Source organism: Pteropus medius, unplaced genomic scaffold (assembly GCF_902729225.1).
Source record: "Pteropus medius unplaced genomic scaffold, Ma_sr-lr_union100, whole genome shotgun sequence".
Lineage (NCBI taxonomy): Eukaryota > Metazoa > Chordata > Mammalia > Chiroptera > Pteropodidae > Pteropus > Pteropus medius.
In genome coordinates this window covers 2918461-2932555 of record NW_024344241.1, presented here as the reverse complement: position 1 = coordinate 2932555, position 14095 = coordinate 2918461, and the positions used below count along the sequence as shown (strand labels likewise).

The following is a 14095-nucleotide window of genomic DNA, read 5'->3' as shown; positions in this document are numbered from 1 at the left end:
GCAAAGCATTCTTCCTGGGGCCTTGGGAGGGCTGGTTAAACTAGAGTGTCTCTGGCTGACAACGCTGATTCAAATGTTCCTGGGTGATGGGTTTCCACACTGGTTTTATGTAAGATCCATCACCAGGTTTCGAGCGAGAGATGGGAAACAGTGTTTTCCTGTGGGGTTTTTTTTATTCCTTTTGCCCAGCCTCACGATGTGCTTCTGGTTTCAAAGCAGATTTTTCTTCCTCTGCTGTTTTCAAGCGACTCGTTTGTGGGTTGACATTCTTTATCTTTTCAGAAGTGAAATGGGAGCACCTTGGTTGAAATCCCATGAAAATAGAGATGTGAAGTTGTAGATCTAAGGCCTTACTTAGACTTTATTAGAAGGTTCTGAGTGGGCATGTGGGCTGGGATGGTACTCACTTCTCTTCATGAGCTGTGGCTCCAGGAGGGGTCGCAGGGGGTGGTGAGGAAGCTGGTGTTGTATGTAGGACAGAGGGTTGACCAGGAAGAACGTGCGTTTCTCCCCATGAGTCTCAAGATTAAGCAGAAGTAGTAGAGACAATTGTGAAGTTCTTGAGTGAAAAGAGAGAATACTTGCTTTTGAAATTAAAATTCTGTTTTCCTGAATTTTCAGTTCTAATTGCCAGGAAATGAGCTGTTTCTGATTTTTTTGTTGTTGTTCCTAGCAATATAAAATAATGGTTAAATTTGAAATAGCACCTTATAGTTTTCAAAGCATGTTGATATCTGTTATTCACAGTAACTCTGAAGATCCCATATTACAGATGAGGGAAACAGAGGCTTAGAGAAGGAAAAGTAAAGGGCTCCATCAGGCTTGTAGCTTAAGATGTTTATAGATTAGAAATCCTTTCACTTAATTCTCACTATAATTTGTTTTCCACACTTGTTTAACTATGAATCGCCTGGCGTGCTCGTTCACATATAGATGCCTAGGCCCATCCTCTGGTTACTTGGATTCTGGTTTCCTAATAAAGTCATGAGGGGATTCCTATCAGGATTGTTTGGGAAATTTTGCATAGCAGGCAACTGAAATGCAGAAATAAGTCGTCCAAGGTCACACATGCTGTACTTCCCCTCCCAGAGTCTCTAGTCCCTGTGCCCATCCCCCCATGGCTCCATAGTTGCCTTCCACAGAGGACACAGCTTGTGGCTGGCACTGGTTCACGCTGCCTTGTGTTTATTGAGTACCTACTATGTATGAAACGCTGTCCTAGATGCCAGATGTACAATGACCTTCATTTGCAGCTAAACAAGAGAATAGAGGAGAGATAGACATGTAGAAATAAGTGATGAAAATTCAGTGTTACTAAAAATTCATTGCCACAATAGAAGTGCAGCACATTCTGATGGCTCTATTAAGAGAGACTCTCTTTTTTTTTTTTTTTTTAATAAAACCTACTTACGATGCCCCTCACACTGAATATTCGTGGCCAGTAGGTTGTGCGCTTGTGGAATAGTCTCAAAAGTTGAGTGTGTTCGGAAAAATCTGAGGTACAAGAAAAAATAATAGAACTTTCTTAGATCACCCTTTAAAATTTTCCATATTTTCTAATATTTTATAATATAAAAATAGAAAATTTTAGAGGCATATTCATAGAAATGTGTACGTGTGTGTGTATATAAGTACATATTATACATAATACACATTTTTCAGTTAAACAGCAAACAGATATGGGATGCATGCTCAAAAATAACTATAAGGTGTACTGTTCACAAATTTGCCCACTTTTTAGGCCTGCCTGCTCACTTTTTATGGTTGATTTGCGTGCTACAAAGTGAGTCCGGGTTATTCCTTCCCAACCTGTTTGTCAGTAATACTTGTAATTAGTTGCTATAATTTCATTAAATTTTATATGAGCCAATGAAATACTGTTTTAAAAAAAAAAGTCTGAAAACTGAGTTGGGCAGACTTGTGTATAGTTCAAATTGGACAGTTTGTTTTATTGGGTTGTTCTTTTGTTTCATTGCTGTCAGCTTCAGAGTGGGCAAGATATCTATGAATAGTTGAGAGAAGTAAAAATGTAGAATTCTGGCTTAGTTTGGTTTGCAGAAATCTAGGTTCTTGCTCGGCCTTAAAAGAGTCTAAAATTGGAAATCAAAAATGTTATGAGTATGATTCATGCAGTGACAGAGACATGGAACTTCACTCAGTGGAACTAAACTCAAACAAGATGGGTGAATGAATGTACAGTCAATCCTTTTTATTCAGACAGAGTAGTTATGTTATATAGAGTCACTGGGAATACAGAATTAGTGCATACTGAACGATCGTTCCTACAGAAAATACAGGGTCACAACATTTTCATCAGTTGATCTATTACTTTGTTTTAAGTGTATTTCTTTTTAAAGACACCTTATTTAGTAAATACTATTGACATATTAACGTTGAAATCACAGCCAACAGCACTGCAACTTATACCTGAACGAAGCTTATCTAATGTATCTTTTCTCCATAAGGCACATTACAGCCTTCTTGCACTTAGGTACATTAGACAGCACTACAGCACTGTGCTTGGGGACCATTTTCAACAGCAGAATTACCAACAAAAAGCAACAAAAAACAACTAAATAGACTGTGGCGCTAAATAGACTGCAAGAAAGACTCGTTGACAGTATGAGAGCTGAAATAAGAAGGCAGAGCATTTCCTGGTGCGACTTCAGCTGGGAATGTGTGCATAGGGCAACCCAGATTTTTCACTGTGCTGGGCATGTCCACAAACAATCGAAAAAGTGCTTGCTATGAGTAGTAATTTGGGGCTTACGAATAAATTTTAACAAATAGGCAGATTCACAAATACAGAACCCACAAGTAATGAGGATCACTGTATGTGTTTATTTAACTGTATACGTTAAATAAAATAATTAAGGTGTGCATGAATTATGAGCCCTCCCCCCTTTTTCTTGCCTTTGATTAATGAGCCCCTCTCTGCAAGGCAGCGTAAGCTCTGCTGTCTTCATAGGGGAAAGGTAAGCTGGAACAGGCCTTGACCTTCAGGTGTGATTGATCACACACAATCACTGATTCTTACTAATGATGTTTGTCTCACTGGGTTGTTAGGATGGAATGAGCTTAGATATTTGTTGCAATGTCCCAGTATCCAAGACAGTGCTGGTCACTGGTAAACTTTAATTTAAAACATTCTGCAAATGTTCTACACAAAATGTACGTAGGCAGTGCTAATTATGAATTTGGGAAGTGTGAGTGTAGGCTTAGAGGGGAAGATGCCTGTAGAGCCTACTGGGTGACAGCTCTCTACTGCCTTTACTTGCCTATGCTTCTTTACTTCTTTCTCCTACTCTCATTTTCCAGGGAAGGCACAGACCAGCATCCATCTTCCACAGCTCCCCAGACCTCACCTGCTTATGCCTCAGATAGGACAGAGGGGAAGGGGAAGGGAGAGAGAAAATCTGGACTATCTCCAGGTCATGTAGCACCAAACCAGATGGGCCATAGGCTTGACCTCCCTGTTTGTCCTAGGTGGCTCTCTCTGCAAGCCTGTGGGGCCTTCTGAGCCCTGGGCTCAGCACCTCCCTCCAGACCCCTGGCCCCTCCACTTTTCCAAGAGGCTCCGATTGTCCAGTACGCTTGCTAGGGAAATGGGCTCCTTCACACTGCCTGTGCCACAGTGAGACAGTGTAGGGACTTCTCTTCTGGAGTTTTTATAAATTGAGTACTCCCCCCCACACACACACACACACCTTCTGAAAATAGTGGTTTGGACATTGTTAAAACTTGAAGAGGCAAAAAGTCAACCCACTGTCACTAGCTATCTGTAATGAGATCTTTCTTTTAGATGTATTAAGAAACATTTCAAGCATAAGTAGAAATAGAATAGTCTAATGATCCCCCACACACTCATCACCCAGTTTCAGAAATTCTCAACTCACAGCCAATTGTGTTTCATTTCTTCCCCACCTCAGATAATTTCAAAACCAATCCCAGGCAACACATTTCATTTATAAATACTATATATCTGTAAAGGGAAAGGACTTTTTTCTTAAAGCATACCCAAAATACCATGATCGTAACTAAAAAGTGAACGGTAATATCTTAATATCTAATATCTGGTTAAATGATAAATTTCCCCAATTCAGATGTTTCTCTACTTTCATCCTTTCAATTCAGTACAGAGCTTTCAGCTGACCAGTGGTGTGATGATGGGTTGATGACCGCGTGGAGTGTGCATTTGAACTTGAGCCTAGGACTAGAGTCAAGGTGATAGAAGAGAAAGAGCACCCTATCCAGGGCAGTAGGAAAGGACAGAGCAGTTGTGAGGCCCAAAGAATGGCAGCCCCCTGGAGCATGCAGTGTGGGACTTGGATACATTCCAGCCAGGAGAGCCTAGCCCAGAGTGGCTGCAGCCATTCAGCTTCCCTACTTAACTGTCTCATAGCCTGTGATTTAGCCCTCTGGTACATTTGGCAGGGAATAGTTCCTGTGGTTTGGGGTTCATTCCCCCAGAGCATGGCCTACAGGGCTTGCCATGGAAAGGAGCCAGGAGAGGGAGGGACGCTGCATTGTCTTAGCCCAGGGCTGTGAGAACTTTGATTACCTGAAGGTGTTCTGGGCTCTCTGAAGCCATCTCCTCCCCAGAGCCTTTATCACAGTTGACGAGCTTAAGAATAATTCCCTCAAAAGGAGTTTTGAGCTTTGAGTGGCTCTGAGGAACCTAGTATTCTAAATTTAATTGAATGATGACAGGAATCTTGATGACAAGATGCAGCCAAGTTAGCAGGAGAGATAGGAGAGGCAGATACACAACAAGACTGCATTGGCTGTATCCTGCCACAGCATGATAAGGGGAGCAGAGTTGCACATACTTGGCACTTCTTTCTTTCATCACCAGATGAAAATGAGCTCAGCTGCTTTACGGGTGATTTTGTTATCTTTATTTTCAGAGAAGAATTTCAAAGCAAAAAAAAGTTTCCATTAAGGTGTGTGCAGTGTGACCTTGAGTAGGTTGCTTTACTTCTCTGTGCCCCAAGTTCTTTCTCTATAAAACAATAAGATCTTCCTTAAAAGATTTTCGGAGGGCCAGGTGTGCTTGTACATGTAAATACTGGAATGACGCTTGGCACATGGCACTGCGGTCATGGAAATGTACTAGGTTGGCACTACTCGACATGATAGCCCATGAAATGAGGCTAATGTGATTGAGGAAATTTAAATAGCCATATGTGGCTCTAGTGACTCCTGTATTCAGTGCCAGTCTGTGGGTCGTTGATAATATCCTAATGATTGTGTAGTTTTTAAGATGATGTTTCTCAGCGAAGAGCTAGAAGACGACGCTCATGTGAAAAGTAGAGAAAGTATTTTAAAATGGGGTTTGTTATGCATCTGGGTGTGGCCTAGGACATTTAAGATGGAGGAGGTCATCTCTAAAGTAAAGTATAATCTTTAGAGGGACTGCATTTGTGGGATCTTTCTAGGAAAGAGACATCCTTGTAATAGGTGAGGGTGGAGTATGAACAGGGCTCACATTTCATCTTTGCATCTTACTTGCTTTTATGTGACCTCGGCCTCAGTGTTTTCATCTGTAAAATGACCGTCAGGATACCTGCCAACCTGCCAGGTCATGCCCACTGCCCCCTGTAGGGTGTCCTGCACTTAGTGTGGGCTCAAAAGGTGGGAGCTCTGGTTATTTTTCAGATAATGATTGTAATGATAACAGAATTGAGTACATAATCACTGTCACATGCTGCTACTTCAGTTGGAGAATTTGATTATCATTTTATCCTGATCAGGTACCAGAGATGCTGATGTGATTGCTGCAGATGCTATGTAAATTTGTGTTTCTGACTTTTAAACATTTTTGATGATTAGAAGCCATTGAGCAGAAGGAAGGAGAAAGCCTTTGAAATGTAACTCTATGTGCCATAATTCAGATAAGAACAAAGTAGGCCTGCAACAGTGGTTATCAACTGTACTGTCTGCAAAGATTGGATATCTAGAAGTTGGTAGGATATAAAATTTTTTTTAAGGGAGGGGTTTTTTTTATTGCTAACTGTGAGCATACTGGCTTCTTGATGTCATATCATTGTTACTTTTCATTTATTATAATTTGTTGTATTATTTGATTTTCATTTATAAATGAAGCAAAACAAAAAATAAGATAAATGGATGGGTGGAAATTCTGTCTTAGCTGCCTCCTTATATCCTGTCCTTTCTTCTCCCAGATGTGACATTTGCTGCATCACCTTTCGAACACATCGAGGATTGCTACGCCACAATGCGCTCGTCCACAAACAGCTTCCCAGAGATGCATTGGGAAGGCCTTTCATCCAGAACAACCCTTCCATTCCAGCTGGCTTCCATGACTTAGGATTCACTGACTTTTCCTGTAGGAAGTTCCCTTGGATTTCTCAGGTATGCTGATTGGTGGGCAGAATTGGCCACCACCTCTGTGGTCCACATAGTTGGACTAAACTTCCTTACACTGAGGTATCCTTTCCTTAAAGTGTTCGTTGAGTTTTGTTTTTTTTATAACACTTTTCCTCTTGAAATTCAGCTTGGCCTTTTTAGTTTTCATTGGGTGGTTGGGTTTCATATTCATTTGCATCTGAGTCTAGCTCATCAGTGCTTTTGCCTGTTCTTAGGATTTGGATTGTTGCCCCCACCACCCCAACCCTGTCAGAATTGAATTTGTACTTTTTAAATATCATTTTTACTTTTCATTTATTATAATTTGTTATATCATTTTATTTTCATTTATAAATGAAGCAACAACAAAAAAGACAAATGGATGGGTGAAATTCTTCAAGTGCATAAGTCTCAAGCTCAATGAGTTATTCCGCGTATGTGTGCTTATATGTAGGCACACGTGTACACTCATGTAATCCCCGGGTGGCACACCCTCGTGCCCCTTCCCAGTCCATGCCTGCTTACCCAGTATAACAGAGGTACTTGGTTCTCCACTGATGGTAGGTAGTCCCCATCAGTTAGTTTTGCAGGGTACCTATTTTTAAAAAGAAAATCTTACCTTCGTAGTAGTATTACTTAACCATACTTCATCGCTTCTCAGTAGAGAAGCAGAGAACCACTGCATCGCTTCTCTGCTGAGATACTTTGGGAGTTGATGCCATTCATCAGGCAAACAGGATTCTTAAGATGCTTTGTGGTTCTTATCCTTCGTGGGAGTTAGCAAGCAGGGAAAGGTCAGCTCTTTATATGTTATGGAGAAAGGCTGGACACTGGGGCAGTTGTACAACAGATATTTCCTGCATCTCAGTTTAGTGATGATTTTTAAATCCTCCTCTTTATTTCCTTGCTTTTGCTGACCCGGTTTCCTTGCAGGCCTGGTGTGAAACAAACCTGCGAAGGTGCATCAGCGAGCAGCACCGTTTTGTCTGTGACATCTGCGACAAGGCGTTCCCCATGCTCTCCTCACTCGCCCTGCATAAGCAGACCCACGTCGCTGCGGACCAGGGACAGGAAAGGCTGCAAGCTAAGACCCTGCCTGGTGACGCCCTGGACCAGAAGGTCTTCCTGGCCTTGCTGGGCCTGCAGCACACCAAAGACATCAGGCCCGTCCTGGTCGAGGAACCCATACCAGATGACAACCAAGCAATACAGCTCCAGACACTGAAGTGTCAGCTACCTCAGGACCCCGGCTGCACCAACATGCTGAGGCTGTCTCCTTTTGAAGCTGCTTCCCTGGGTGGCTCGCTCACAGTGCTCCCGGCTACCAAGGAGAGCATGAAGCACCTGTCCCTGCAGCCCTTCCAGAAGGGCTTCATCATCCAGCCCGATAGTAGTATTGTGGTCAAGCCCATCTCTGGCGAGTCTGCCATTGAGCTGGCTGACATCCAGCAGATCCTGAAGATGGCAGCCTCAGCGCCCCCTCAGATCAGTCTTCCGCCTCTCTCCAAGGCCCCTGCCACCCCTCTACAGGCGATTTTCAAACACATGCCCCCTCTGAAGCCAAAGCCCCTGGTCACACCTCGGACGGTGGTGGCCACCTCCACGCCCCCTCCTCTCATCAATGCCCAGCAGGCCTCCCCGGGCTGCATTAGCCCCAGCCTGCCCCCGCCGCCCCTGAAGCTCCTCAAAGGCTCGGTGGAGGTGGCCTCCAGCACCCACCTGCTGCAGTCCAAGTCCGGGGCCCAGCCAAACACGGCCATGCAGCTCTTCCTGCAGCAGCCACGAGTGGAACTGCCAGGCCAGGCCGAGATGAAGACGCAGCTGGAGCAGGACAGCATCATTGAGGCCCTGCTGCCCCTGAACATGGAGGCCAAAATTAAGCAGGAGATAACGGAGGGGGACCTCAAGGCCATCATGACGGGCCCCAGCAGCAAGAAATCGCCGGCCATGCGCAAGGTGCTCTACCCCTGCCGCTTCTGCAACCAGGTGTTCGCCTTCTCGGGGGTATTGCGCGCGCATGTGCGCTCCCATCTGGGCATCTCGCCATACCAGTGCAACATCTGCGACTACATCGCCGCCGACAAGGCCGCGCTCATCCGCCACCTGCGCACACACAGTGGTGAGCGGCCCTACATCTGCAAGATCTGCCACTACCCCTTCACCGTCAAGGCCAACTGCGAGCGGCACCTGCGCAAGAAGCACCTCAAGGCCACCCGGAAGGACATTGAGAAGAACATTGAGTACGTGACGAGCAGTGCGGCCGAGATGGTGGATGCCTTCTGCTCCCCGGATACCGTGTGCCGGCTGTGCGGAGAGGACCTGAAGCACTACCGCGCCCTGCGCGTTCACATGCGCACACACTGTGGCCGCGGCCTGGGCGGTTGCCCCAAAGGCCGCAAGCCCTTCGAGTGCAAGGAGTGCAGCGCCGCCTTCTCAGCCAAGCGCAACTGCATCCACCACATCCTTAAGCAGCACCTGCACGTTCCGGAACACGACATTGAAAGCTACATCTTGGCAGCCGATGGCCTAGGCCCCAAGGAGGCCCCGATGGCTGAGGCCTCTGGAAGGATGGAGGAGAGAGACGGGGCCTTTGGAGAGTTAAAGCCCCTTGCCACCTTCCTGGAGTCCCAGAATGGCTATCTTCATGGAGGCCCCACCCAACCACCGCCTCACCACGTCTCGGTCAAATTGGAGCCCGCCAGCAACTTCACAGTGGACTTTAATGAGCCCCTGGACTTTTCCCAGAAGGGCCTGGCCCTGGTCCAAGTAAAGCAGGAAAACGCAGCCTTATTTCTGAGCCCCTCTTCTTCAGCCCCCTATGACTATTCCATGGAACCCATTGACCTGTCCATCCCCAAGAACTTCAGGAGAGGAGACAAGGATTTGGCTGCTCCCAGTGAAGCCAAGAAGCCTGAGCAGGAACCAGGGAGTAGGGAGCCACCCTCCCCCTGTCCACCACCATGCCCAGCCCTGCCAGTGACCTTGGGGCCCAATGGGATCCTAGAAAAACCTGTGGCCTCTGCAGGAGCAGCAGCTTTGGCAGCCAGCACTCTGGAAGCCCATGCTCAGCCCCTGCAGGGCTCCGTTCAGCTTGCTGTCCCCATTTACTCATCAGCCCTCGTCAACAGCTCCCCCATCTTGGGCAACTCCACTCTCATAAGTAGCCCAGCCTTGTTGCGGCCACTGCGCCCCAAGCCTCCCCTGCTCTTGCCAAAGCCCCCCGTGGCAGAAGAGTTGCCCCCACTGGCCTCCATTGCCCAGATCATCTCATCCGTGTCCTCGGCCCCCACCTTGCTGAAAACCAAGGTGGCTGACCCAGGGCCTACAAGCACCAACAGTAACACCACAGCTTCAGACAGCTTAGGAAGCACCATCCCCAAAGCTGCCACCGCTCCCACTGATATCACCAGCCGAAAAGAATCCAGCGACTCACCCCCTGCTGTTAACAGTCCAGAGGCAGCCTCGCCCACTGAGCAGGGGCCAGCTAGTTTGTCAAAGAAGAGGGGCCGGAAAAAGGGACTGAGGAGTCGGCCCCGTGCCAGCAGTGGCGGGGTGGACCTGGATTCTAGTGGCGAGTTTGCCAGCATCGAGAAGATGCTGGCCACCACGGACACCAACAAGTTCAGTCCATTTTTGCAGACCACGGAGGATGATGATGCTCAGGATGAGGTGGCCGGTGCCCCCACTGACCAAAATGGACCCAGTGATGAAGAGCAGGGCAGCCCCCCAGAAGACAAGCTGTTGAGGGCAAAGCGGAACTCCTACGCCAACTGCCTGCAGAAGATCAACTGTCCCCACTGCCCCCGCGTCTTCCCTTGGGCTAGCTCCCTCCAGAGGCACATGCTCACACACACTGGTAAGAAGGCCTGCCAGGCCATGAGTGCTACTTCCCAGCAGGGAGCCTGGCCCCTGGCCAGAGTGAGGGAGAACAAGAAGGGGGGTCGAAAGCGTGGGACCTTTGTCCCGCGGCCCCATTCCAGCTTCTCTTCCTCCTTGGTCTCAGAAGCAGCGGGCTTGCCTGGTGGGGCCCTGCGCTCAGGTAACCAGAATGACCTGTTCATATTGTCTGAGCCCTCGGGGGGCTGCTGGTGAAGGGAAGTGTTAAAAGTAAAGTGTTTTTAGGTGAAAAATGGTCTTAGGCCCATAGGTTTCACTCACTGGATCCACCCTACCCCTTCTGGAGAGGGTAGCAAGATTATCCACTTGATTACCCGCAGCAGACAGCTAGAGAGAAGTAGAACTTCGGTATCAGGATATTCGGCCAGGATTTTATAATAAATTGCATCTTGGTATTCTCAAGACATCTTTTAAAATTTTCAACATTTTGTGAAGTTCTTTTGACTGCCATGTATTTTTAAAGGGAAATATTACAAATTTTACAGTTATTTTTCAGTTTACTAAAGTGGTCACATCTTCCCCTGTTTATTGTGAAAATAAGTGATGAATAGTTCTAGAATTTCAAAAAAATTTTATTTGTACTAAAATTGTGCTATTCTAGAGAAACACACAAATATAATTAACAGACTTAAATTACCAAAATGTTAGCCTCAAAGTATCTTTTAAATGTAAATTTCCATATGTTCATTTTTAAAAAGAAGTTTAAGATAAATATACTTTAAAAAATTTTATACCAGGTACTTTTAATATTCAAAAGACTATACAACTCTCATCTTAATTCTGTTACTGATTATTCACACAAGATTCATATCATTGAACTAAGATAAATTGGGTGAGATCCTTAACCTTTAGATAATATTTGGATAACCCAACTATTAATAAGGTATGACCTAAAACCAAATAAAGAATTATATGGTATAGAATTACCAGATAAAATACAAAATGCCAGTTAAATTTGAATTTCAATTAAGTAACAAAAATTTTGCTAGTATACATGTTTTTCATGCAATATTTGGGGTAGATTAAAAATTTATTTGGTATTTATCAGAAATTCAAATTTAGCTGGGCAACCTGTATTTTTAATTGTTTAGTCTGACAACCCTAGGTAATTAGGAGGCCTATGACGGTGTAGTGAGAGGAGGTGGTGGGAACTGGGTGTGAGCCACGCTGTGTACACAGGTTGAAATGCTTCAGTCAGAGTTGATCATCACTTGATGCTTTGGAGAAGCCAACAGAGGAAAGCTGTTGCTGTGAATGGGAGATGGACGAGAATGTGCAGAGAGGGGATGGGAAGGGAGCACAAGCTGTGGAGTTTCTCTGAGGCTGGTTGCCACACAGATGCAGCATTTCTCTCTGGTGTGGTGTAGGACGTTGCATCCAAGAATCCAAAGGTGACAGTCCAGCGTGCCTGTCCATAGAGGTTCATTTAACCAGAACCAGAATTTCTAGATATGTAAAGTATATGCTGCATTATCAGGCCATCATTTTCTTTCCATTTAAAATCATTTAAGCCTGACGAAGTAAAATAACAGTTCTTATAAGGAAAGCAGTTCAGAAAGGTTGCATCTTAAAGAGAAAGTGCCCCACACAGCCATCTCTCTTGCTACACCTATTTGTCAACTGCAGAGTCTGGAGAAGTACTTCTGTTCTCACTTTTCAGAAAGCCGAAGGTCTGGATCTGATGATGAGTGTCACTCTTGCCCTGCCTCACCCTCCCCACTCCCACTGCCATCACCCAGCCTCCCTACCACCTTCCTCCAGCTAGGAGTCCTGTGCTTAGTAGATTGAGCCTGTGCACATTTTCCTCAGATAAGGCTATTCATTCCCAAACGTTCTTTTCCTGGTGAACCAACTGTCTCCTCAGGAGGGCTGGCATAGCCAGGATTCCTTTTCAAGAGCTGTGCCCATGTCTTTGCAGATGCCTGGTATAAGTTCCCCCTGTGAATCCAGTCATTTTGATTGCCTGGCTTTTGAATGCCAAAATTTCCTAGTTGGTTTAAAATTTGGTAGCATCTGAAAGCGGGCAAGAAAGATGGAAGGTTTGTTGAAGACAGGGCAGGGCAGAGTGGGTGTAAATAATACAGATGTTCTCCTACCTCTCCCTTCACTGTTACTCTACCGTTGATGGCTGTAGCCTGTATCTGTTTCAGCCCTGTCTCTGACATCCCATCATCACTATGTTCTTGTAGTGAATGGGTTATAGGCCTTGACCCATGAGGGAAATATTCAGGGTTGGTAGAGAAAACTTTCAGAGCCAGTCTTTTATGACCACCTCACGAGAGTGGTGGTGTCTGCATTTTGTCCTGAGGAAATGGAGGCTTAGGAAGACTGAGTAACTTGCCTATGATCATATGAACAGTGAGCAGTAGAGCTAGAGTTCAAAGCCAGGGTCCAGATACCTGCAGCTGCCCCATGGTCAGGATGGTGTGGCTGCTGGTCCTCTATCTGAAGATGTACAGGGCATCCCTCCTTCCTCTCATATGTCCCATTGTGGAAGATTGGGAAGAGGTCTGAGAAAAAGGTAACATGAAGTTATGGACGAGAATACTATTAATCAGAGACTTAATGACTACGGAATGGCATTAGCCACACACATAAACATGAAGTTGGCGCTCACTGGGCTCTGTTAACTTCCTTTGTGTTTCACTGCTTCATCTTCCAGTGACAGTCTCAGCATCACCTCTGTTAAAATCATTTTATAGAGTGCTTGGCTATGTCTGGTGCTATGTTAGAACATTTTCTATTCAAGTGTGAGAGCTTGACAGAGCCTAGGAAGTCATCCGATCCACCCCCTCTTTCACAGACCAATGTTTTCCTGGTAGGCGACTCTGCTTTGAAGAATCTCTGAGCTGCCTGGCTCCCAGCTCCCCAGCTTTCTGTGACATGCTCCCTCCAGGAACTTTGAAATGAGACTAAGGCTCACACTAAGAGTAATTAAGAGAAATTGAACATGAATTCTGAAATGATCCTGTGAACAAGTGTTATACAGAGAAGAGGTACTCTTTTTTTTTTTTAATCGTAGCATTAAAATCTAACTGCTTTCCAGCCAGAAGCTATGAGCAGTGTCCAGTTTTAGATTATATTTAGGCAAACTGTGTCTATCTTGAGAGTCAGTCTTCTCCTAGCCACTCGGCGAACATTATCATAATGTCTGTACATTTTGTGATAGACGAGTTTCCAGGCCACCCCACCCTCCAAACAGGCAGCATTGAGTAGAACAGGTGTTAAGTGTCCAGCTAGGGGTTCACTGTTGCTGCAGGTTAGGGGCACCTGGTTTCAACCCTGTCTGCATGGCTCAGGTTCTAGGAGTTGCGTCTTATGAGGAAGCTGGTGTTGGCTGTCATATTTCATGTCCCCTGGCATGCTCTCCACACACAACCGAATTTCCTCCTTCTACCCCTCTCCTAGCCCACAGCGGCCTGTTGATTGGGGACATTTCCTGATTCCTTACCTCTCTCTGCCTGCACAGTATTGCCTCTTTAGGGGAGACAGTCCACTGTTCCTTCCTTTTCCCCTTTGTGAGCATCTCATGTGTTTTTAGGCCACAAGTAGAGGTGTGAGTGCCAGAAAAACATAGCCAACCCATGTCTACCCTGTCCTCATAACATGAAGGAGTTGGGACCCTGTGATATCTGAGACGCCTGCCAGCTCTGACGTTCTGGGAGCCCTGGCTCACTCATTCTCTCATGATTGGTTTTAACCGCACTGCCCCCCCTCCATTTTTTTGCCAGTCTGGGGCCCTCCCCATTTACCTTCCCTACCCACTACTCACAGGCATCATAGTTGAAATCCATAAGATGTGAAAACCTAAGTGCGGCAATCACTTCTG

General features: G+C 45.7%; 1 protein-coding gene across 7 annotated transcripts in view; it reads left to right on the top strand.

Moving 5' to 3' along the window:
* Nucleotides 1–14095, top strand: part of RREB1 (ras responsive element binding protein 1) — a 125773-nt gene that overhangs the window by 97580 nt on the left and 14098 nt on the right. For all 7 annotated transcript variants that reach the window (XM_039869396.1, XM_039869400.1, XM_039869398.1 and 4 more), the window contains 2 exons: nt 6186–6375; nt 7303–10225. In XM_039869396.1, coding sequence (XP_039725330.1) covers nt 6186–6375; nt 7303–10225 — 3113 coding nt within the window. The remainder of the gene's footprint in view (nt 1–6185; nt 6376–7302; nt 10226–14095) is intronic.